Source organism: Mauremys reevesii, linkage group 2 (genome assembly GCF_016161935.1).
Source record: "Mauremys reevesii isolate NIE-2019 linkage group 2, ASM1616193v1, whole genome shotgun sequence".
NCBI classification, from domain to species: Eukaryota; Metazoa; Chordata; order Testudines; family Geoemydidae; genus Mauremys; species Mauremys reevesii.
The window spans coordinates 207,738,216-207,762,777 of NC_052624.1; the positions used below are offsets into that span (position 1 = coordinate 207,738,216).

Below are 24,562 nucleotides of genomic sequence, written 5' to 3' on the forward strand. Positions count from 1 at the left end.
TGTATGTTAGACTTTTATTGAAGGTAGCAGAAGTACAGTTCTTCCAATCCTTTAATTTTTACTGCTACAGTCTAGTCCTTTAAAAGAATAATGCATAAATTGTTCAGTTGTGCAAACTGGATTCCCAGTCAAAATTACTTTTGTGATATTATGGTTCATCTTAAATGCATCATCCTCTATTTCTTTGATATTGTTCATGGAGAGATCCAATAATTCCAAATTAGCCATGTTGTCAGTGAATGTTTTTGGTAAGACTTTTATGCTATTACAGCATACAGTTAACTCAATCAGATTTTGAAGGCCTGAAAAAATGGGTGGAGTCTTGAGACAAGTTTTGTCCAAATGCAGAAACTCTAGCTTAGTATTATTTATGAATAGATTTTTGGGAACATTACCAATACAATTTGCAGATAAATTAAGAACTTCCAGCTGCTCCAACCCTGAAGGGAAGTCAAAAGGCAGCTCTGAGAGTAAATTACTAGACAAGTCAAGTTTTCTTAAGGTAAACCTGCCAGCAAACAAGAGAGGTGGAATATTTTGGATTCTATTTTTAGACATTGAAAAATGTTCTAGGTTGTGGAGGGTTGTGAATATAGCATGTGATATCTCAGTAAAATTATTATAATCTAGCAGCAAGTCATTAAGACTCTTCAGGTTGTCAAACAAACCCTCAGGCAAATGGCTTATTTCATTGTGGGACAGAACAAGGATCTTAAGGTTAGGAATGGGATCAAAAACTCCCTGTGGTATGGTGGGGAGATGGTTACCAGCCAGCATTAAGGTATCAAGCTGGGAAAGCCCCACAAACATGGGTGCAAGCATCTTCAGCCTGTTATTAGAGAGGTCAAGATAGGTGAGTTTTTCTAGGGAGCTGAAAATTGTACTGTCCAGAAGACCCAATCTGTTTTCAGCTAAGTTTAACCAAACCAGTTTCTTTGTGTTCCTGAACAAGTTTGATGGCAAGTCTGTGAAATAGTTCCCAGAGAGATCCAGAGAGAGGATGCTCTTGCCGATATTGTCAAAAGAGTCATTCTGAAGTGACAGCTTGTTGTTGGCTAAACCAAGGAACGTGAGATTGAGAAGGTGCTGAAACACTTCTGGAGAAATGAGGGTTAAATGGTTGTCATTCAAGATCAACGTTTCTGTTTTTTGAGCGATACCATGTGGAATTTCATATAAACTGGCACGGCGGCAATCCATTAGAGAAGGGGTGCATAAACACTTCTGGGGACAGTCTGGCAGTGAAAGGACATATCCAAAGAGCAGCGGAAATAGCACAGGGATCATTATTACAGCCTGCAGAGGAACATAGAGGAGAAAAGGGAACAAATCAACTAATAAATGTGAGCTCCTTCATTTGGGTGTGGTTGTATTTCTAATAAATAAGGCTATATACATGACATTTTTTCATCTACATCTCACCAACATTGCCAGTCATTTTCAGTAACTAAAACCACCCTTTAACAACATTTAGTGTTTATCTGTTCCTGATCAGGGATGTTTCAGACAGTGCTGCCAAACCTGCCACCACAGGATTCTTAAGGGCTCATGCCATACCCCGGACAGGCTGAAATGCTAAAGTGGGGCGAAAGTCTCTGGTGCTACTGTAAATTGACAAAGCTGCACTGACATCAGTGAAGCTGCACCATTTTACACTAGCGGAGCATTTCACTTGTAATGTTTACTGATCATATTCTCCAATGGTGAATGTTATGGAATTCACACATATGTGCCAAAGCAGGGACTTTTTTTGTGCTTACAGCTCTCTCTGGTGATAGTTTGAGCTGCCTAAAAAATCAAGGTGCTTGCTTCTGATCTCACTTAGACCAATGTAAATCAGAAGTAACTTCACTGAAGTCAATGGGGTTACACCAATGTAAAACTGGCACAAGAGAAACTAGAATTAGGCACAGGATATCTCCCACTTGATTGTAATCGTGATGCATTCTGTAGGTTCCCTCCTCCTATTCTCTAGCTGCAATCTTTCATCCACTGTTTACCTAACTACCTCCTCATAACCAAAACACCCCAGTTTTGGTCATAGGACATATTTCAGTCTCTCGTTAACTGTCATAGGAGTTTAGAAGACAGGGAAGGGACATTTTGAATCTTGCAGTAGGGAAAGACAATCAGGGGCGGCTCGCCACCCCACGCACGGTGGCATGCCGCGGGGGGCGCTCTGCCGGTCGCCGGTCCTGTGGAGGGTCCACTGGTCCCACGGCTCCACCGAAGCGCGTGCGTGGGGTGGCGAAATGTCTAGAGCAGCCCCTGCATACTGGAATAAGAGTATCTACATGAGGATTTATACCCACATAACTAGACTGCTTTAAATTCACATATCCATATAAAAACACTGTGTAGATAACACCTTTTACATTCACATGATATTCTTTTAGTCTCATATTTTTCTTTCCCTCTATATATGCATAACTTTCATTGTCATCCATGGGAGTTCTGTATATGTAGAGGGGACACAGAACTGAGATCCATTATGTAACTCAGAGGCAGAATTTTGCAGTATTCTCATATTTTGACAGGGTACCAATAAGCATTGACTACAATATTAAATGAAAGTTATCAATCTGATTTCTGTCTAAATGTAACCACTAAATTTCAACTGAAGAGATGGGGTTTTTCTCTGAAAATAATTTAAATATTAGTTTATAGCAAAATAGCAAAATAGTTCAAAACAAATGGCCAGTATATTCAACCTGAAATGTTCCTATGTGTTCCTTCAGCAGTCTGAGAAATGTAACCAAAGCTAATTTCACAAGCTGTAGCTTTCATTGCTTAACTTATGTTTGTTGGCTTAATTTGTTAAGTTAAAGGTGACTTACAAAGTGGCGAAGAAAAAGGTTGCATCCATATTTTTTGTGTGTGTGCTTGTTTATGATGTATCAAAAAAGCCTAAAAGGTTGAATAGGATTTTTTTAAGTGCTGTTTTTTTCTGCCTTTTTTTTTTTTTTTTTACTACATTAGAAATTCATCTACTCTGTTTTTCTCGGAAGACTTTCTGGATGACTGAAGAAATAGTGAGATTGATCTCACAGGGAAGAATAGAATGAAATCTTAGCAACTAGGAGGAAATTTTTAACCAGACTGTTCTATAACTTCTTTTTTGTTTTTGTTTTTTTAATTTTTTCTTAATATTTATTTAACTCAAACACCTGGCAAACAGCTGGTGAAATATTCAAACGCACATGTACAACTGAAGGATATGAAAGTTCCCTGTACAGTTCTATGATTCTCCAAACAGTTCTCCAGTAAAAATAGTAAGGACAAGCTTTATATTTCTAAGATAAAAAATAAATATTTTTCCTTTTAAATAAGCAAAGCAAAACCAAAAACCTTTCAGAGCTTCTTAGATCATAAAGCAGTAATAAAAAGGGCACAATGTCATTTTTTAAATGTTCAATGGCAGGTCATCTTTAAGAAAACAAGAAAAAAATCACCCATTTTTTATGACAAGAGATAAGCAGGGTTAAAGAACTAAAATTGAGTACATCTGTGTCTAATTTTAAATAAATCAACATAAGCATTGTACAAGTTCAAAAGCGAGTTAATATTAGTTTATAGCAAAATAGTTCAAAACAAATGGCCAGTATACTCAACCTGAAATGTTCCTACGTGTTCCTTCAGCAGTCTGAGAAATGTAACCACAGCTAATTTCACAAGCTGTAGCTTTCATTGCTTAACTTATGTTTGTTGGCTTAATTTGTTTATTGAGTAAGACTTCCCAGAAGAAAAAAAAAGGATGATGAAGAAACACAAGAAAACTGTAAACACCTAAATTTTACAGCACCGCTTAGATACTACAGTGATTGGTGCTCTGTAAAAACTTTTGTCAAGTAGAAAAAAAATAAAGGATCTGTCCCACCTTGTGATGATTAGCAGTCAGCCTTTTGTTACAAGCATGTTTGGATGGCATTCTTGCAAACTCACAACTGTAACTGGACTTTGGGCCTGCACAGAACCCTATTTTGTGGGGGCTGTGTACAGATGCACAGTAGGGTTGCCAACTTTCTAATGGCACAAACCCAAAACACCTTGCCCTGCCCCCTGCTCTGGCCCTGCCCTGCCACTTCTCTGGGGCCCCGCCCCTGCTTGCTGCCTCCCCACTCCCTCTGTCGCTCGCTGTCTCCCACCCTCAGTCACTTTCACCAGACTGGGACAGGGGGTTGGGGTGCAGGAGGGGGCTGAGGGCTCTGGCTGGGGGTGTGGGTGCTGGGGTGGGGCCAGGGATGAAGAATTTCAGGTGAAGGAGGGGGCTCTGGGCTGGGACAGGGGGTTGGGGTGTGGGGGTTGGTGAGGGCTCCAGCTGGAGGTGTGGACTCTGGGGTGGGGCTGGAGGTGAGGGGTTTATGGTGCAGCAGGGGGCTCAGGGACCAGAGCTGGTGCAGGGTGTTGGGGGAGGTGTGGGCTCCAAGAGGGAGTTTGGGTGTGGGAGGGGACTTCGGGCTGGGGCAGGGGGTTGGGCAGCAGGGTCCCAGTGACACTTACCGCAGCTCCCAGGAAGTGGCCACCGGGTCACTGCAGCCCCTAGGCACACGGGTGGCCAGGGAGGCTCCGCACACTGCCCTCACACCTGCAGTTCCTGGCTCCCAGCCAATGGGAGCTGCAGAGCCAGCACTTCGGGTGGGGGCAGCATGCGGACCCTCCCTGGCTGCCCAAGCGGCATGGGGCTGCAAGGACCTGGCAGCCACTTCTGAGAACCGCACGAAGCTAGAGCAGGCAGGAAGCCTGCCTTAGTCCCGGGCCCCTGCTGCACCGCTGACCGGACTTTTAATGGCCCAGTTGGCAATGCCAACTGGAGCCACCAGGGTCCCTTTTCAACCAGGCATTCTGGTCAAAAACTGGACGCCTGGCAACCCTAGCTGACAGGTCCACCCATGCAGATAAGTTTTCATCACTGGAGCCCTAGTTTCATAGCATAGGACAAACAAAGTAGCACAAACACAGGAATAGTAAATATAGCCTAGATAGGGACACCTACATGCCACAGTGACAGATGCATAAGAGATGCCTAGCTAGATTACACTGCAGATCTGCTATGCAACATATGGAAATAGTGATTTAAAGAGGTCATAATATTGTTTTAAGGTGGTCAAATTTGTTTACTGAAGATAAAATGTCTTTTTTATTATGCCATCGATTCAACATGAAGTACTTTTAATGTATAAAAAAAGATTAAGATAATTTTACACTGATATCTATGAAAACAGTATAGTGAGCAAATGATTAAAATATATTTGATAGCTGATATAATGATGTATCTTTAGCTCACGTAAGGTGAATTCAGTGTCTCTCTTTCTGCTTTCTGCAATGCTTTCGTTAAGCTCCAATCCTCCAAACCCTTGTGCTCAAGGTAAATTTTATTACCATGAGTAGACATTATGGGATGGTAGTAAAGTTGAGCATTTGCATAAATGTTTTGAAGGTTCAGGGCCTTAGTGGTATGATGTAATAGAAAAAATATAAAAACTAGAAATTACAGATCAAAATCGGACCCTCCTCTCTGTCTTTGCGTTTTATATGTATATTATTTTATTTTCTGTACTTACAGTTGTATGGATAATTTGCATTTTTCAATTTTTTTTTGCATCCTTATTGAATGGTGAGCATGATGACATCTCACGTGTTCTATAATATGCTGTGTCTTTTGTCAAGGATCTGATGCAATGACCTGTTAAACTGAAAGATTAAAAAAAACAAATGCACCTCTACCCCGATATAACGTGACCCAATATAACATGAATTTGGATATAACGTGGTAAAGCAGTGCTCTGGGGGGTCCGGGGCTGCACACTCTGGCAGATCAAAGCAAGTTCGTTATAATGCAGTTTCACCTATAATGCGGTAAGTTTTTTGGCTCCCGAGGATGGCGTTATATCGGGGTAGAAGTGTAGAACGAAGTTTTCAATTAATACCTGAGAAATATCAATATCAAAAGGAATACCACCTGTATGTCATTTTTCCACAGGATATCACAATAAATAAAAAATAACAATTAAAACATTGTACATTTATATAGCAGAACTTTTCATCACAAAGGATTCTGAAATTTTGCACAAACTAGACATGTAAACCAACTGCATCTACTTCTGGGATATAAAAAAGCAGTCAAATAGCACATAAATGGAGGAAAGAATACTTTTTTGGGCCAAGAACAGCAATATATTACTTATGAAAAGTGCCACTGTTGAATGACTGAACTGACCCTGCAAAATTGAAACCTGAGCTTCAAGGAGTCTATATATTCCAAATATATCAATCTAAGTAATGAAAACTTTATTCCAACAGACAGGGCCGGCTCCAGGCACCAGCCCAGCAAGCAGCTGTTTGGGGCAGTCAAAGGTGAGGGGCGGCACGTCCAGTTCTTTGGCGGCAATTCGGCGGCGGGTCCCTCACTCCCTCTTGGAGCGAAGGACCAGCTGCCGAATTGCCGCCGAAGACTGAAGCGGCGGCGGTAGAGTTCCCGCAGATCGTGATCGTGGCTTTTTTTTTTTCCTTTTCTTTTTGCTGCTTGGGGAGGCAAAAATCCTGGAGCCAGCCTTGCCAACAGAGTCTGAGTCTTGGGTAATCCACCTAGTTCTCAGGCATTTGTTAAGAATGAGGATGGGAACTTGCATAAATGCTGTTCATAATGACTATGTTAAATAATATGTTCCATCTCTTTACACGTATTTACACGAGAAATATGAGTGGAAGTCTTCTAAAGATACTTTTTAAATTTATTATTATTAGAAAATGTTAATGTGCGGCAAGTCCTCCATTTACTTCTCATTTTACAGAACATCACCTCTTGTTAACACAACTAAGAGGTCAAAGGCAGGTCTGCAGCAGTTCTGCAGAAAAAGACTTGGGAATTACAGTGGATGAGAAGCTGGATATGAGTCAGCAGTGTGCCCTTGTTGCCAAGAAGGCCAATGGCATATTGGGCTGTATTAGTAGGAGCATTGCCAGCAGAAGTGATTATTCCCCTCTATTCGGCATTGGTGAGGCCACACCTGGAGTATTGCGTCCAGTTTTGGTCCCCTCACTACAGAAAGGATGTGGACAAATTGGAGAGAGTCCAGTGGACGGCAATGAAAATGATTAGGGGGCTGGGGCACATGACTTATGAGGAGAGACTGAGGGAACTGGAGTTATTTCGTCTGGAGAAGAGAAGAGTGAGGGGGGATTTGATAGCAGCCTTCAACTACCTGAAGGGGGGTTCCAAAGAGGATAGAGCTAGGCTGTTCTCAGTGGTGGCAGATGAAAGAACAAGAAGCAATGGTCTCAAGTTGCAGAGGAGGAGGTCTAGGATGGATATTAGGAAACACTATTTCACTAGGAGGATGGTGAAGCCCAGGAATGGGTTACCTAGGCAGGTGGTGGAATCCCCATCCTGAGAGGTTTTTAAGGCCTGGCTTGACAAGCCTTGGCTGAGATGATTTAGTTGGTGTTGGTCCTGCTTTGAGCAGGGGATTGGACTAGATGACCTCCTGAGGTATCTTCCAACCCTATGATTCTATGAAAGGCCATTTGTGCCAATGGAATTCTCTCCATTGGGCCAAAGAGAGAGTATATGAGAATGACTCTGTAGCTTGGTGGTTGGGGCAACCATGTAGGAGGTGAGAAACCCAGTACCAGTTCCCCTATACTAATCACTCATTAATTATTGCTACCCAGTGGAACAGTGTCAACAGGAGAGGTTGAGGAAATCCCCCACCAGAATATCTTGTAGCTCAGTGGTTGGGGCTACCTCCTTAGAGGTAGGAGACAATTGTTCAGATTCTTTCTTCCCACTTCTAGCAGAGAGGGGGAATTGAACCTGGACCTGCCACATCCTGGGTGAGTGCTCTAACTACTGAGCTAAAAGTTACGAAGTGGGAGGGGTAACATCTCCTTTGACAGCCATTTTGTGTGACATGAGTTAGTCCCTTAACACATTCTCACAAGAAATGATTTGGGCACCTAATCCGCCTGACTCCAGGAGAGGGGTTCCCAGTTGTGGAGTGCCAGCAGAGATAAACATCTCCCTGCAACATGGGCGTAGGCATCTACCTCTGAGAGAGGGGCAGCACTTTAGGACACATCTGTCTCCTCGGCATCTCTGTTGGCTAGCTTAGGCGGCTCTCCCCCTAGAGTGCTGGCTTTTGTGGATCACATTCTAACTCTCCCCATTTGTTGTGATAGGAGCCTAGATGCCTAACCCAGACTTTGTGGCTTGCAGTGTTGTTCTTGTGATTTTCAAGGTGCCTAACAATTAGTCACCATGACAATCAGTGTTCCACCGCCTAAGTTCTTTTGTGAATCTAGCCCAGGGGTCGGCAACCTTTCAGAAGTGGTGTGCCGAGTCTTCATTTATTCACTCTAATTGAAGGTTTTGCGTGCCAGTAATACATTTTAACGTTTTTAGAAGTTCTCTTTCTAGAAGTCTATAATATATAACTAAAATATTGTTGTATGTAAAGTAAATAAGGTTTTAAAAATGTTTAAGAAGCTTCATTTAAAATTAAATTAAAATGCAGAGTCCACTGGACTGGTGGCCAGGACCCCGGCAGTGTGAATGCCATTGAAAACCAGCTCGCAAGCTGCCTTTGGCACGCGTGCCATAGGTTGCCTACCCCTGGTCTAACCCAAAGATACTGTCAAAAATTTCTTTTTTTTTTTTTAAGCAATAAATTGAAAAGAAGCTTCTCATCTCTTGTTCACCACAGCTGATGCTAAACAGGTCAAGATGTTAGAGTAGATTTTCATTTTGTTAAACTATAAAAATCAATTGCATTATTTCTGCCAGCCTTGGAGGAAAGCCACGTTTTGTGATAGTAACACTTTTAATGTTTTACTTGTAACATCATGGAAAGAAAGATGTCACATTGTCAAGCCAGGTTCTCCTAGTCATTCATTTAAGCAATGACAATTTATGGGTAATTGGTCCAAAGGGAGTGTGATGCTTTAAAACAGTGGTCCCAAACTTTTGAGGATCGTGCTCCCCCCCCAACCCCTGTCTGTGCCCCCCCCCCCAGCCACGAAGCTGGGGCCAGGAGCAGGGCCGCAGCTCTCTGGGGGGTGGAGGACACGGAGAGAGGTAAGGGGGCCAGGTTTGGTCTGCAGCTGTGGGTGGGTCTGGGGCCGGGAGCGGAGCTGTGGCCAGTGGCTGAGGCTAGGGGCAGGAGCAGAGCGGAGCTGGGACTGGGGAGGGACTGGGTGGTGCTCCCTCTCTGCCCCCCTGGGGGCTGGCCTAGGCCCTGCTGCACCCCCCAGGATGTTCCTATATGCCCCCCTACACTTTGGGGACCTCTGTTTCAGAAGGACCTATAAGCACGGCAAACACTTTTGGTAGTCTGTCTTTCAGAGGACAACTTTCTGTTCCCATCTTCTCGCAAAGACTTGCTTTATATTATATATTTATTACTTTATACCAGTCGTGGGCAACCTGTGGCCTGTGGGCTGCACGAAGCCCATCAGAGTAATCTGCTCACGGGCCATGAGACAGTGTTTACATTGACCGTCCGCAGGCACGGCTACCCGCAGCTCCCAGTGGCCGTGATTTGCCATTCTCAGCCAATGGGAGCTGCTTTATTCGCTAATATCAACCAAAATGTTCCAATCTATATTTCCCTAAACAGAAAAGGTCTCATTTTTCAAAAGTGCTCAGCACCTGCAGCTCCTATTGAATTAATTGGCATTTTGTAGGTGCCCAGCACTTCTGAAAATCAAGCTGTTTTAATGTAGGTAATAAATAAGGATTTAGAATCCTAACTTTAGTCTTATAGCCATTCTTACATTCTGTGATCAGCAAGGCACCTCACATCTATGCCAGCAACTAGAAGGGAAATGGTATAGGAGCCACTTTAGTGGCTCTATGCTACCAGAGGATTCCCCTTCCCTGGGGGAAACTGCCAAAGGCTGAGTAAGCGGCTTTAGAGCAGTTTTGTGTTTGCACAGTGCCATAAAGTTGTCACAGTGTACCTGAGAATCAATCCTTTTTGACTGATAACTAACTATTCCCAGGAAAAGTAGTTTTTATTTAAATATTTTCCTTCTGAGTCTACATCTATCAAATGGCTATTTTGAATTTGTGATTCCGGGAGAGTTTTATTTATAGGGTCAGTGAGAAGTGAGTTATTTTCTTTTCTTGGTCTTACCTCTTTTTCTTCTCTGGGTCATTTCCTTTAGTTAGAAAGCTGATATTCTTATTTTGCTTATTAGCAAAGGTCTCCTCTTGTGTTTTTGTATCTTTATAACCATATTGTTATGTTTTCCCAAACTACTTTTACCTGTTCATTTCTTTGGATTTGGGTCCCTAATCTGTGATAGTTAGTTCAGATAATCAAACTTTTTGCTCATTCTCTCATTGTTAGAGTAGTTTTGTGGGTATTGCTAAGCTAATTTGCTGAATAACCTTTCCTAAATTCTATTCATTCCAAATTCTTTCAAACACTTGCAGTTGTAAAGAAAGCCTAAAAACATGAGCTGAGCTCACCTGAAAGGCTCAGAAACTGGAAGACAAAAAGAACCCAAAAGTATTCTTTTTTAAAAAAAAAATCTCATGAATTTTAAGGCGCTCTCATCATCTTTGAGGCCTGACTCATTATTTTGGAATTCTGAGAGTTGGCAATGCTGTATTTCAGTCTTCCACTTGCTGATCAGAGTAGCTCTTGTAGACTTTTTGGCACATAGGGACAAGGCAGGGGATGGAGAGAACTTGTCCCTATGGACAAGAACATATATCAGGGAAGCGTGTGTCTGAGCAGGTTTAAGGTGGTTGGTTGCCATGAATAATATCTGAGGCACCTTTGACTCTTTTTCAACCTGTTGAATAGCTGAGCTAGTGTTTGCTGTAATGCCCATGGGTGTGTAGCTAAGGGCATTGTACTGTGCCCTTCTCTGAAAAAATAACAAGGAGTCTGGTGGCACCTTAAAGACTAACAGATTTATTTGGTCATAAGCTTTCATGGGTAAAAAACCCACTTCTTCTGTGATCAGAGTTTCTGTTTTCAGGCTCTGGGGGAACTCTTCAAATTCCCCATTACTCCTTTATCCGCCCTCTACCCCTGCTGCCCCCGCCCTGTACTGAGGGGCTAGTGCCACAGCCCCCACGGTTAGATTTCCATGGCAGGCTCTGGGGGATGGGCAGCTCGCAGGGAGGGGTCATAGGGCGGAGCAGAGCAATAGGAAGTGGAACGTCGGTGACGGAGAGGTCGATGACATCACTGCCAATAGGCGTGTCAGAACACCGGAAGTACTTTCCTCGACCAATGGGAAGTCTGAGCTGAAGGTCAGGTGGAGAGAGAAGTGGGGCGAAGCCGGAAGTGCTGGTTTCATTGTGTCTCTGACGCTGCTGCCAGCTGCTCGGACTTCAGCCCCGTTGCCATCGCTGCGCCCCATTCGCTGCCGCCTTCCCCGCGCGCCGTGTCTGTCCCCCGCGCGCCGTGTCTGTCCGCCGCCGCCTTCCCCGCGCGCCGTGTCTGTCCCCCGCCCGCTGCCGCCGCCTTCCCCGCGCGCCGTGTCTGCCTCCCGCCCGCCGCCGCCTTCCCCGCGCGCCGTGTCTGCCTCCCGCCCGCCGCCGCCTTCCCCGCGCGCCGTGTCTGCCTCCCGCCCGCCGCCGCCTTCCCCGCGCGCCGTGTCTGTCCCCCGCCCGCCGCCCCGCTCTCTGGATGCGCAGATGGATCCGGTAGGAGTCACCGCCCCCGAGACCGGCCCGAGCCCCGCGTGGCAGAACAAGGTGAGGGGCGGTACCGTGAGGGGCTCCCCCGGGTGGCGACGGCCCTGTGCTGAGTCCCCTTCCCCGCGGGAAGCGCTGCCCCAGGCGTTTCTGCTGCGTGCGAGGGGAGAGTCCGGTTCCGCAGGGAGCCGCTGATGAGTCACCGTAGGCGGCGGCTCCGGGCTCCGCTTCCCCCTCCTAACTAGCGCGGCTGGATTTGACCGACCGCCCCACGCCCAGGGCTGACCCGGGCCCTGCGGGGAAGGACGGTCTGGGGCGGAGGGCCTCCCTCATCGCCGCCTCCTAGGGCTCGTGGATGGCGGCAGAGACTGGTCCGGGCCCCAGGCAGTTCCTAGGGCTGGTGTTTCCAGGGTCGCTCCCTGAGCTGCGCCAAAGCTGCTCTTCCTCTCTAGGGACCAGTGAGGTTTTAGGCTTATGGACTTTAGGGCCAGACAGGACTATCATCATCATTTAGTCTGTCGTCCTAATACACCCATAATCTCTGGCTGAGTCACTGAAGTCCTCAAATCTTCATTTAAAGACTTCAAGTTATAGAGAATCCACCATATACTCTAGTTCAGACCAGTAAGTGATCTGTGCCCCACTTTACCGAGAAAGGTAAAAAAAAATCTCCAGGGTTTCTGTCAATCTGACCTTGGGATCAGGAAGGAATTTTCCCCGATATGGTGAGCTGTTAGACCCTGAGTATGTAAGCAAGACCCACCAGACAGATGTGGGAAAGAATTTTCTGTAGTACTTGAAGCCAGTAATGAGCTGCCAAAATTGTAACAATCGGTTCCCTCCTCACCCCACGAGGGGGTCGTGGCCCACCCCCCGGGACTCCTGCCCCATCCAACCCCCCATGTTCCTTGATGCCCCCCCACCCCAGGGACCCTGCCCCATCCACCCCCCCTTCCCTGTACCCTGACTGCCCCCACCGCCCCATCCAACCTCTCCTCTTATTCCTGATGGCCCCCCGGGACCTCTGCCCCATCCAACCACCCCTTCTCTCTGTCCCCTGACTGCCCCTGGAACCCTTGCCCCTGACTGCCTCCCACCGCCCCGTCCAACCCCTGATACTTTCTGACTGCCCCGCTGGGACCCTTGCCCCTATTCAATCCCCCTGCCCTCTGATCGCCCCAACCCCTATCCACCCCCCTCCAACCCCCGAATTCCCCTGCCCTCTCTCCAACACCCCCTCCCTGCCCCCTTACCACACTGCCTGGATGTGGCTGGGGGCGCTACAGTCCAGCCACGGCCAGACGTGGGGCCAGGACAGGAGTTGCGCAGATGGAGCCTGGGGACATGGGGCTGGAGCCGGGCAGCTGGCCGGCTGGAGTCGGGGAGGGCCGCAGCCGGGGATGCAGGGCCGCCGCCACGCCCGGACCCGCGCTGTCGGAGCCCGTCCGCGTTGCACCACAGCAGGAGCTGGGCGGCTGGAGCCACGGGGCCAGGCCAGAGCCAGGGGGCCGCGTCCGGAGCTGGGCATCCAGATAGGTGGGGTTGCGGCCGCCGCCATGACCGGACCCGCACTACCAGAGCCGGGCTGCGTTGCACCACAGCAGGAGCCGGGCGGCTGGAGCCCCGGAGCTGGGGGGCCACATCTGGGTAGGTGGAGTCGCGGCCGCAGCTGTGCCCGGACCCGCGTGGCCGCAGCCGGGCGGCCGGGGACTGGCTCAGGCGCATGGCTCTCCTCGTTCCCTCTATCCCTACCTCAGCTCTGTCTTCCTGGGCCTGAGCGGTAAGCCTGCTTGCTTCTCAGCCCTCCCAGGCTTCCCGCACGAACAGCTGATTCACGGGAAGCAGGGGGGGAGGAGAAGCAGGGTGGAGCATTCATGGGAGGAGGCGGAGGCAGAGCTGAGGTGAGCTGGGGCTGCAGCAGGGAGCACTTGTTAAATTTAAATGCCCTTTTAGAACCGGTTGTCCCACATGGGACAACCGGTTCTAAAAGGGCTTCTAAATTTAACAACCAGTTCCCATGAACCGGTGCGAACCGGCTTCAGCACACCACTGCTTGAAGCCCTTCCTTTCTGTAGCCATTGGAGATATTTGTTGATAGCAGTCATGGGTAGGCCACATAGCATTCCAGGCAATGTCATCATACTATCTCTTTCATAAATTTATCAAGTTTAGTCTTGAAACAGGTGAGGGTTTGGTTTTGTTTTTTGCCCCCACTGCTCCCCTTGGATAACTGTTCCAGAACTTCACTCTTCTGATGTTTAGAAATTTTCATCTGACTTCTAGCGTAAACTTATTGATGGCTAGTTCATGTCTATTTGTTCTTATGCCAACATTGGTCCTTTACTTAAATAACTCCTCTCCCCTACTTGTTTACTCTTCTAATGTATTTATAGAGATAAATCATATCTCCCCTGAGCTTTTGTTATGTTAGGCTAAATAAGACAAACTTTTTAAGACTCCTCTCGTAAGGTAGGTTCTTCATTTCTCTGATCATTTTAGTAGCCCTTCTCGCTACCTGTCCCCTTTTAAATTAATGTTTCTTAAATGTGTGAGACCAGAACTGCACATAATATTCCAGATGAGGGCTTACCATTGCCTTGTATAATGGTAATAACACTTCCCTGTTCCCTGGCAATACCTCATCTGATGCATGTTAGGATTGCGCTATCCTTTTTCATTGCCACATCACATTGATCACATTATACTGTGATTGACCAGTACATTCAGATCTTTCTGCTCCTTTGTTGCTTCCAACTGATGCATCCACAGCTTATGTCAAAAATTCTTGTTGTTAGTCCTTAAGTGCATGACTTTGCACTATTAAATTTCATCTGACTTCTGTTTCTCCAGATTTCTTGTATGATATTGTTCTGATACAGTGTTAAGGCAGATGCCCTAAAAACTCTTTCTCTCTCCCCGCCCTTAACTAGGAAGGAAATACCACAACAAAGTTAAACAATAGGCTGTTGCTAGGGCTTGCCTTCAATCTGTGCTGGGAGGAGCAGGGAGGGTTTTATAGGTTACATTTGTGAGTTTGTATCTGGGAAGCTCAGATCTGGACTACCCGGAACAAAGACCATCAAGACAGGTAGTGGAAGACACCATGGTCCTGAGGAAAGGTCTGAGAACCAGGAGCTTCTATGTCCTAACTGTTGCAAGGCCTTGAGCAAGTCATTTTTCACTTCTCTTCTCACATCTAATGCACTAGGGTTCAAATTGGATTCATGTTTGCATGGTGCTTTGAATGTGGTATGTGCCATCTAAGTATTAAGCATGATGACATCTACCAATAGATCCATTTGGTACTTGAGTTAAAATTTGGCATGCCAATGGTAGAGTCCATTTTAGGTGAACATATGCTATACCTCTCCATTACTGTGTATCTGCTCTGATGGGATTATTAAACTGTTCCCTCTTAGAAGTGAAGAAATTTAACCTTGGGGTCCACTCTCAGGTGCCAGGAGAAAACTAGAACTTGTCTCAAACCTGCTAGCATAGCCTAAAGTGGGACATCTAACTTCTACAGACATGTAGAAATCAGTTTTTGTCTGTGGCTTGAAACCTTTTCCCGAATGTAATTTGGATACAATGTGTCCTAACCAGTCTTGACCTATTGTATTAAACTCTGAAAGATAGTGATCTACTTTGGCCTTTACTAACTTTGTCCTCACTGTAATGACATATGCTTGTAGATATGCAGAAGGACATGTCAAGGCATATTGAGCTCTAACTCAGCAGACTATGTGCATGGCAATGAGAAATGCACATAGATGGAAATAAACATCTTTTAACATTTTTAGTGCTCAAATACTTTACTCTAAATTGCCTGAAGAAATTAAGAGTATACTTAAATCTTTTCAGCAAAAAAAGGGGCTCAGAGTTGGTTTCCAAAACTGATGAGCAGACCTTTGTCTATTCCACTGCAGCCTGAAATCAATTTCAGTTCACTGCTGACACATTCTTGTTCAGCCTACTGCTTGCTAGCTAATGTTCCTGTTGGACCCCTGACAGGTGGGTCAGTGCACTTAAACCTTGATTCTGGGCAAAACTCTAGCCCCATTTAAGTCAGTGACAAAATTCACATTGGATCCAGAATTTAGACCTATGAAAACTTTTTTGGTTACATCTCAGAGATGTCTCCTTTAGTTTTGAAGGAATGTGTTGTATCTGTTACTGAAACAAACAAGTCTGCTCTCTAGTTTTCATTTTGTTTCAGTCTAAAAAAATATGTTGCTGAGAAATGTATAACACATTCTACTGGATTTAAAAAAAAATAGATATTAACTTCAATGTTTTTCCTTAGAGTAAGTTACTTTTTTAAGATGAATTTTGCTTTGTTTAGTGCTTGGCACAATGTGGACCTGACTTGATCAAGATCTGTAGGTGCCATGCTATGGCAATACTATCTCTAATAAAACCTCTAGAGTGAGTTGGTGGCCAGTTTAAAAATTGTTCTCAGTGTTGGCGATCTAGATGAAATACAGTTCTTGAAAATAACAGGTTTCTTTACTGGGACACACTATCTTGGATGTAAAAGTGCCTGAAATTGCATCCACACGGGAAGACTTCAGTTGGACTACATTCAGGTGCAAATGGCTGTATTCACAGGATTTGGTGCTTGAATTATACAAAGTATTTAAACTTGTGAGCTAATTTCTCCCTTCTTAGAGGTAGCCCAGCCCAGTGGACTTCATTACCAATCAATATGTAACTTTTAATTGTTACTGTTTCACTATAACCTTTCAAACTGTTTTAATTTGGAGACTTGGCTGAACCAATGCATTTTGCACATTTATAACTCAATATTCAAAGATATATTTAACTTTTGTCATTCAAATGTTTGAACAGATAATTTTTCCAAATTTTTGGGAGGAATCCTGAGCTGAGAGAAAATATGGTAAACTTCAGCCCCGAAGTGTTGTTCACATAACTTTCTCAAAAGGGAGGTTTTACAGAAATTCCCAGTTCTGATTGTCTATTACCAGGTGGCTCTTACAACATACTGTGTTGTGAATATATTCTTTAACAATCCAAATCCTCTGAAGTATTGGCACTGCCCTCTTCCCTATTTACCTTATGGTGGTCACTTAAAGGAGTACTGTTGTACTTTAGTCTAACAGTATTTGTGAGTCTGTGAAAGAAAGAGAAATCAAGACTACATCAGTTTGCGCTGAACCTATTAGTAGTTTAACTGTACTAACAAAGAAAGTAGCTTGTATATCTAGTTGCCGTATTTCAACAGACTGTTTCTTTGCAGTGTCCATGGGGAACCCCTAAACATACAGCAATATCATGCTCTCTTGCTGATGTGATGAGTGAACAGTTGGCAAAAGAGCTGCAACTGGAAGAAGAAAAAGTTGCTTTTCCTGAGGTGGTTACGTAAGTTAATCACCTTTGAATTTAAATGTTGGGTTAGTAAACTTGATGATTGCCGAGTCATCGTAGGTCTTCCTACATGGTATCTTAAGTAAAGGTGTGTAGTTACCGTACCATAGTAAATATTTTCCTCTCTGTCACCCTTTCCTGGGTCCATTTATGGTAGCTCCTCTAGAAATTTATTGTTAAAAACACCTATTCCAGTAGTTCTCCAGTATCTGAATCATGTGGATCTCTTCATGAGATCCACTCATAATCTTGTTCTCTCCCAGTTCATACTACTTTCGTGGAGAGGGCTTTTTAGACCAGTAGCTCTCAACCAGAGGTACGCAGAGATCTTCCAGGGTGTATCAACTCATCTAGATATTTGCCTAGTTTTGCAAAAAGCCGTAGCAAAGTTAGTACAAACTAAAATTTCATATAGACAAAATGAGAGAATAATCTTTCAGTAATAGTGTGCTGTGGTGCTTTTGTATTTTTATGTCTGATTTTGTAAGCAAGCACTTCTAAGTGAGGTGAGACTTGGGGTATGTAAGACAAATCAGACTCCTAAAAGGGATGCATTATCCCCCATTATTTTTAGTAAAAGTCAGACAGGTCATGGGCTTAGGTCGTGGGCAAGAAACAAAAATTCACATTTCTGTGACTTTTCATTAAAATAAGCATAACAAAATCTTAACCATAGTTAATTATTGAGAAGTTTTGCATTTAAATGCAGTTTCTCCAAGATTCTGTATTCAGTCTGGAATAAGTTAAGGGGATACAAGACAGTGTTTACTATGTTAACAGAACTTTTATTTCTTTTTTTTTTTTTTGTGCTTAGTGTTGCCGAAGGGCCATTTATTACAGGAGAAAACACTGACACTTCCAGTGACCTAATGCTAGCCCAGATGCTGCAAATGGAGTTTGACAGGGAGTATGATGCACAGCTTAGACGTGAAGAAAAAAAGTTCAATGGCGATAGCAAAGGTACTACCATCCGACATGACAGTCTTGTTAGACAAACAAGTACATTTATTTTATGACACCTGTTTGAGTTGACTGAGCTGTGAGGTAGTGGTGAATGCATGTTAATTACAAACTTTCTAATTTGTTTTGTTTCCCAAGTCTCCATATCCTTTGAAAATTACCGAAAGGTCCATCCCTATGAGGATAGTGACAGCTCAGAAGATGAGGTTGACTGGCAGGATACCCGTCATGATCCCTATAGAGCAGGTATTGATTGAATTTACTGTGTGTACAAAATGTACTATATAGGCCAAGATTCTAAAAAATGAGAGCCTGAAATTAGAAATGAGAGACATTGGGTACTTGGCACTGCTGAAAATCATGCTGTTTGTTTGTTATTTGTTTGTTCTTTATTATTTAATTTAGGAGTTTAACTTTAGGCTCCTATTTTTAATATATTGGTCCCTGATTACATGTGCCCTTTGTAAAGTTCTTATTTATTAAAAATTAGGTTGCCTATAGGTGGGTGGGTGTGTTATCAAGGCAGTACATTGTAATGAAGATTTCAATGCCCAATGTGCAGCATAGAACACATTGATTAGTCTTAATAGCTGGGTATTTGAGATTACCTGTTTGGAAGACCTATGTGTCTGTCATCTATTCCTTCCTAGAGTATGTGCCAGACTGTAACATAGGATGTATTATTTTAGAAGTCCACGAAGTGTGCAGAATGCTTCACAGAAGGGACTCTTGTTTGCTTTTTTACATTTTTAATTGATTTGCCTATTGTAGGCATCATGGAATAGTTACAAATATATTACGCTTATATTTGTGTATACATAAACTTTGACTTATATTATTCACTATCGGCAGATAAACCCACCACTACTCCAAAAAAGGGCTTTATAGGAAAAGGAAAAGAAATTACCACCAAACATGATGAGGTTGTATGTGGAAGAAAGAATACTGCTCGAATGGAAAATGTAAGGTCCATCTTGTGTGTGCAAGCATAATATGTATAAATGCCTTAAGTCAATCAATATTTGGAGGATTTTAGAGAAATGTATGTTTGTGTGCTGCAGAATGTTATTCTAACTGTCCTTTAAATTAAGACTGTGAAACATTTGGATTCATTTTTTGATAGAGGTAAGTATTGGTGGAAAACTGAACTTTTTTTATTTCTAAACTGTTGTTAAAGTAATACTGTATGTAAGTGATACAAAAATCTTTATGTACAGAAATTACTTTAGTGCAAATATACCAGCAAGTTCAGTAATAAGAGGGGGAAAATCATTAAGCTTACACTGGTAAACATGCCAGTCATGTAATCCAAATGATTTTAAAAAACAGAACCAAAAAAACCTTACCTCAGTCAGGGAAACTGAGTCTTAATCACTTAAATTATAAGCCAGCATTCTACACTGTCTATCCACAGCAATAAATATTTGCATATTAACATAGCTGTATCAGAAAATATTGGAAAGAAGGAAATGCACGCCAGTACTATCTTTATAGGGTAAATGATGAGTAATCTACTTACAGAGTGAGTGAGAGCAATTGCTTAGCTCTTGATTTAAAATTATATTGGAACATTTTGTTAGCACCCTGTAAAACTTGCTTGGTGGAATGCTGTCACAGAAGCCATTAACTGAAGCAGCCACTCTTCCAGTTCTGAAGCTAAGCATTATAAAAGATAGTTCTTGAATATTGGAATCAAAATCTTGTTCATTTGCTGTATCTTTGTCTGTCTCCAGTAGTAGTATTATTTTTTAAATACTTCGTCTGTTTTGTAGTTTGGACCTGATTTCCAGGTTGGAGATGGAATTGGAATGGATTTAAAACTATCCAATCAAGTATTTAATGCCTTAAAGCAACATGCATACTCTGAGGAACGTCGAAGTGCCAGGCTCCATGAGAAGAAGGAGCATTCTACCGCTGTATGTCTTGGTGCTAAGCCATTTTAAATCCCAAACCTTCCATACCAACTTGCATATCATTTTGATACATTTTAGAAAGAGTAATCCATTTTGACTAAACCAAATGAGCAACGTTTGACATGGGGATTACTGGATAAGGTTGTATTGTATTAACTCCTATAGTGGGAAACTCTCTTTGCCTTCATCTAAGCCATGTGTATTGTGCTCAGATACTGTGGTCACAGCTGCCATATAAATGCATGCAATATTTTGATAGGCTTCCCAAAATAAGAGTAATCAAGTTATTACCAATTTGCTTGGGCTTTCTATATCTTTAATACCTTGGAGCTGATCATCTGCTTCACAACTATTTCTGGAATTTCCATTAGAACTTAGTTTTAGAAATCCTGAGAAAAGAAGGGATTAATCCTAGATACCTGGAGTATACTACTTTTAAATTATCTTAATAACTAGAGCTTCAAGAAGATAGGTTGCTGTTTGAACTCCCTCAACTTGTCATCTAGAAAACCAATTGGTATTCCTGATTGGTTGAAACAGTTGATTTTTTTTGGGAGGGTGTGGGGGGGAATTCTAGCGTGGTGGTCTTGATTTTTGCCACTGAGTTATGGGAATTTAGAGAGAGGTTAAAAGAGCTGTCCATCTCAGTGTTGTCAGTCAGTAAAATGATTATAATACCTAAACACCTCTGAGGTATTCAGGCTTCACATTTGTAAAGCTCTTTGAGACTCAAAGATGAAATGTGCAATATGAAATGCTGATGATGCTCTTCTGTGTGCATAACAGCAAAGATGTGGTCCTTGTCCCAAGGAGCTTACAATCTATAAAAAAAAGTGTTAAGTAAAATAAGTCTTGAGATAAAAGAGGTGTTCTGCTCAAGTGTAGAAACAAGAACAACCTACTTATGCTTTTTCTCCTAGATTGTTCATGAGAACACATTTTGCCAGTTAATTCAAATCAGATGGAAAGGGTATTATCCTCTAAATAATCAGAACCACCACTAGGTTTAAATGAATTTAGATAAATCATTCACATGTTTACTTTTTCTCCCTTTCTCCTGTAGGAGAAAGCAGTGGATCCTAAAACACGTTTACTTTTGTACAAGATGGTCAATGCTGGGATACTGGAGACCATCACTGGCTGCATTAGCACAGGAAAAGAATCTGTTGTTTTTCATGCTTATGGAGGGAAGTAAGTGTGTGATTGTCATGCTTTGGGGTGCAATCCAGACCAGAAAGGGGTTGTCACTACTTGCTCTGCAACCCTGGGGTGCTTTATAGTGCTTTGTGCTGTAGCTCCCAGCCTGGGAGCTCTCTCAGCGAGTATACAAGCATGCAGGTCACACCCTGGGTGTGTGTCAGTGCGCTAGACAGCCCTGTTTCAGCATCCTCTCTGCAACCCCACTCTGGCTTTCACCAGCCTTGGTTACAACCAGCAAGGTGACCCCAACACGCTCCCAGTACTGAATTTTCCCAAAATTATGTGCACTGCAATGCCCAGCTCTCTCCTGGCAAGTTGTGAGAGAGATAAGGTTCATTTGTTCCCTTAAAGCGGTGGTTCTCAAACTTTTGTATTGGTGACTCCTTTCATAAAGTAAGCCTCTGAGTGTGACCCCTCTTACCAATTAAAAACACCTTTTAAATATATTTAACGGTATTGTAAATGCTGGAGGCAAAGCGGGGTTTGGGGTGGATGCTAACAGCTCGCAATCCCCACGTAATAACCTTGAGTCACGACCCCCAGTTTGAGAACCCCTGCTTTAAAGAGACAAGAGCACATTGCAGCTTATTAGCTGGGATGAATACACGCTTCCCTCAAGCACAGCCCTGAGTTGGTTTATAGTAAAAATAAAACAAATTTATTAACAATAGGACATAGGCTGAATGATGCCAAGTAAAAGAAATAAAAACAGAGGTAGTTTTAAGCAAATACAAGTGGGTAAAAATGCATCTACAAGTCTAAAATTTAGTCTAACAAGGTATACAGGCTTTGTTCAAGATGGTGTCTATCACCAGTCTTCCTTCTTCCCAGCCCTGGCTGACTTTCCCTCAGTCAGGACCTTCCACAAAAGTACAAAATGCTGGTTTTGCTTAAGCAGGTCTCTCTCCTATATATTCAGTTTTTCCAGAGACTTTAATCCCTGCCCCCTTGGTTGAAGGACCCATCTTTCTCAGCTTCCAACAGCTCTTTTTCCTTGTCTGTCTAGTAATGGATGTGAAAGATGGCTTCTGTCTTTGCTTATATTTCTCGAAGTTCAATGACCTTGTTTCAAGCAGCAGAATGACTTCATGCTGTTCTTCTCTTCCCATCACCCTGCTGATTTCTATGTAAATACATCTTCCATTGTATTTAGTCGCACCTGGCTTAATTTAATTCATTGGAGTCAGGTAGATTGCTGCCTTCCCTCCTGTCTGGGTAAAACCTGTTTCTCCCTTTTGTTTGGACAAAGACTGTAAAGCATGATATCAATGTGTCCTTATATAGTGTTAATACATAGAGCCCTCTTTCCTAGACAGGGTATCTGCCTCCATATTTTCTTTCCGTTTTGTATAGAAGAAACCTGTTTTTGTCATTCTTGTCTGTTTAGTCTTCAGGGTATATCAGAGAATATCCATAATTTCACCTACAAAGTTGTTGCACACATTTCACAGCAACATTAATGACCATTGTGGTGGTAGATTTCAAACGATATAATCACATCACCTTTTAAATAAATATCATGACAGCAGTATGTGAGGGGTAGTGAATGTCAGGTGTGACGAGTTGCTAACACAGAGTGGTGATCAGTTACTAACACTGGCCTTAATGGTGAGATGATACGAAAATGGGAAGAAGCAGCAAAACACTTGAGCGGTCTGGGTTTTTGAATTCTGAGATTTTTATGTGTATTTACAATATCATTGTCCCTGAAGTAAAGGATGTAAATAGCAGTTAAAAAAGTTAACCAGTTAAATGATGATCAGTTAACGGTTAACCGAGGTAGTTCTCAGGGGCCTCACTGGGGTTAACGGTTAAGGTTGGTTAACTGGTAAGCCTAATGCTTACCAGTTACCTGTTTCACCTTTTACAGCCTTAGTTGAAGTTTTATATATATAAAATGATTAATTGTAAAAAGCCAAAAAGTACATTTAAAAAAAAAATCCCTGATATTTTCCTTCTCCAAAAATAGCCTAGAAAATTAACATAAAACTTTAAGTATAAACCTTCATAGGCTTGTATATGTGTCCTTGTTTTGGGCCCCCCTTCAGTGTTAGGCCTCATGCCCTTACCTGTCTTTTTTTTTTTTTTTTCTTGCCATTATCCCACTCAGGCTGGGATCTGGGTGCAGTACTTGGTCTGTGTCAACCACTTATTTAACCCAGCAGGTCCAGCTAGACATCTGCATTTCTTCCCTTTGGGAGCAAGTGGAAGAGTGACCAAACAGTCTTCTTAAAACAATTGTTTTTATTTAGCAAGAGAAAGAAAGTGTTAGAGGATTTTAAAACTGACATCAACAATTAGGTCTCTTAGAGTATGGCTACACTGGCGAGTTGCAGCGCTGGAAAGCCTCCACCAGCGCTGCAGTTAGTAAGTGGCCACACCTGCAGGGCACTTCCAGCGCTGCAACTCCCTGGCTGCAGCGCTGGCCGTACACCTCACTCAGCATGGGGAATAAGGATTCCAGCGCTGGTCATCAAGTGTGGCCACACACCAGCGCTGTGATTGGCCTCCAGGGTATAAGGATGTATCCCAGAATGCTTTTATAAATTACTCTCTTTGTTTTGTTATGCAGCCTCTCTTTGTTTTGTTATGAACGTTGCTGCTGCTGCTTATCTAAAAAACAAACAGAGCTCCTGTTTGCTGTGATCATCTGTCCCTGGCTGTAAACAATCAAATGAGAGGCAGTCAGGGAGTGAATGAAACAGCGGGGAGTCGTGTTGGCTGCAGGCTGTTTGCAATTAAGAATTAAGAGTAAGGGGTCAGAAACGTGTTCTGATTTTTCAAGGCAGGAAGCTAAACACACAGTGTTGGCTCCAAAAATCCCCTCTCTTTCTCCCCCCGCTCCCTGTCACACTAGACCCCACTCGACACCCCTCTTTTAAAAAGCATGTTGCGGCCACTTGAACGCTGGGATAGCTGCCCATAATGCATCACTCCCAACAGCGCTGCAAATGCTGCAAATGTGGCCACACACCAGCGCTGGTAGCTGTGAGTGTGGCCACACACCAGTGCTGTCCTTACACAGCTGGATGACCAGCGCTGCAAACTACTAGCGCTGCAAACCGTAAGTGTAGCCATACCCTAACATAAAGTGCTACAATTCCTGATGGTGATGTAGGCAGTCATAGGTTCTTACAGGTGCCTGAACTGGCCTTTAACCCTGCTAGAGTTCTTTGTTCTCCTGCATCTGGGGTTTGGCCTTTCCTTTTCAAACCAGTTTCATAGGCTGACTGGAGACAGAACCAGGAAAGCTAATTGTTCTGGCATTGTCCCTTAACTCTTAAATGTTTGCTGATAAGTAGGTATCTTGAGCCATCCTTCTCCTTCCTCCCTGTGTTCCAGAATAAACCAATATATGTATATAAGAAATATATTCATATAGTAAACATCATCCCAATAACCAGGCCTACCGTATTCATAAATTATTATAGATAGCTCCATAATTGTCATA

At 43.4% G+C, this 24,562-nt stretch overlaps 2 protein-coding genes across 8 annotated transcripts in view; one reads left to right on the forward strand and one right to left on the reverse strand.

The window, feature by feature from the left end:
* On the reverse strand, nucleotides 1-11,979 carry LOC120396435 (carboxypeptidase N subunit 2-like). Of its 7 annotated transcripts, none has more exons than XM_039521280.1 (3): nucleotides 11,728-11,979; nucleotides 5,562-5,691; nucleotides 1-1,296 (listed from the first exon to the last, which is right to left on the reverse strand). In XM_039521280.1, the coding sequence occupies exons 2-3, from the start codon at nucleotides 5,580-5,582 to the stop codon at nucleotides 52-54; spliced, it is 1,266 nt and encodes a 421-aa protein (XP_039377214.1). In that variant the 5' UTR covers nucleotides 5,583-5,691; nucleotides 11,728-11,979; the 3' UTR covers nucleotides 1-51. The 7 variants fall into 7 exon arrangements, with proteins under 7 accessions (XP_039377214.1, XP_039377213.1, XP_039377217.1 ...); XM_039521279.1 differs by lacking the exon at nucleotides 11,728-11,979 and adding an exon at nucleotides 8,047-8,209; XM_039521283.1 differs by lacking the exon at nucleotides 5,562-5,691.
* RIOK3 (RIO kinase 3) overlaps nucleotides 11,537-24,562 on the forward strand; it is a 20,958-nt gene continuing 7,932 nt past the window's right edge. Inside the window, exons 1-7 of the mRNA XM_039521277.1 lie at nucleotides 11,537-11,713; nucleotides 16,911-17,032; nucleotides 17,853-17,998; nucleotides 18,137-18,244; nucleotides 18,851-18,960; nucleotides 19,771-19,914; nucleotides 20,975-21,102. Of these exons, the coding sequence (XP_039377211.1) occupies nucleotides 11,654-11,713; nucleotides 16,911-17,032; nucleotides 17,853-17,998; nucleotides 18,137-18,244; nucleotides 18,851-18,960; nucleotides 19,771-19,914; nucleotides 20,975-21,102 (818 nt within the window). The 5' untranslated portion in view covers nucleotides 11,537-11,653. The remainder of the gene's footprint in view (nucleotides 11,714-16,910; nucleotides 17,033-17,852; nucleotides 17,999-18,136; nucleotides 18,245-18,850; nucleotides 18,961-19,770; nucleotides 19,915-20,974; nucleotides 21,103-24,562) is intronic.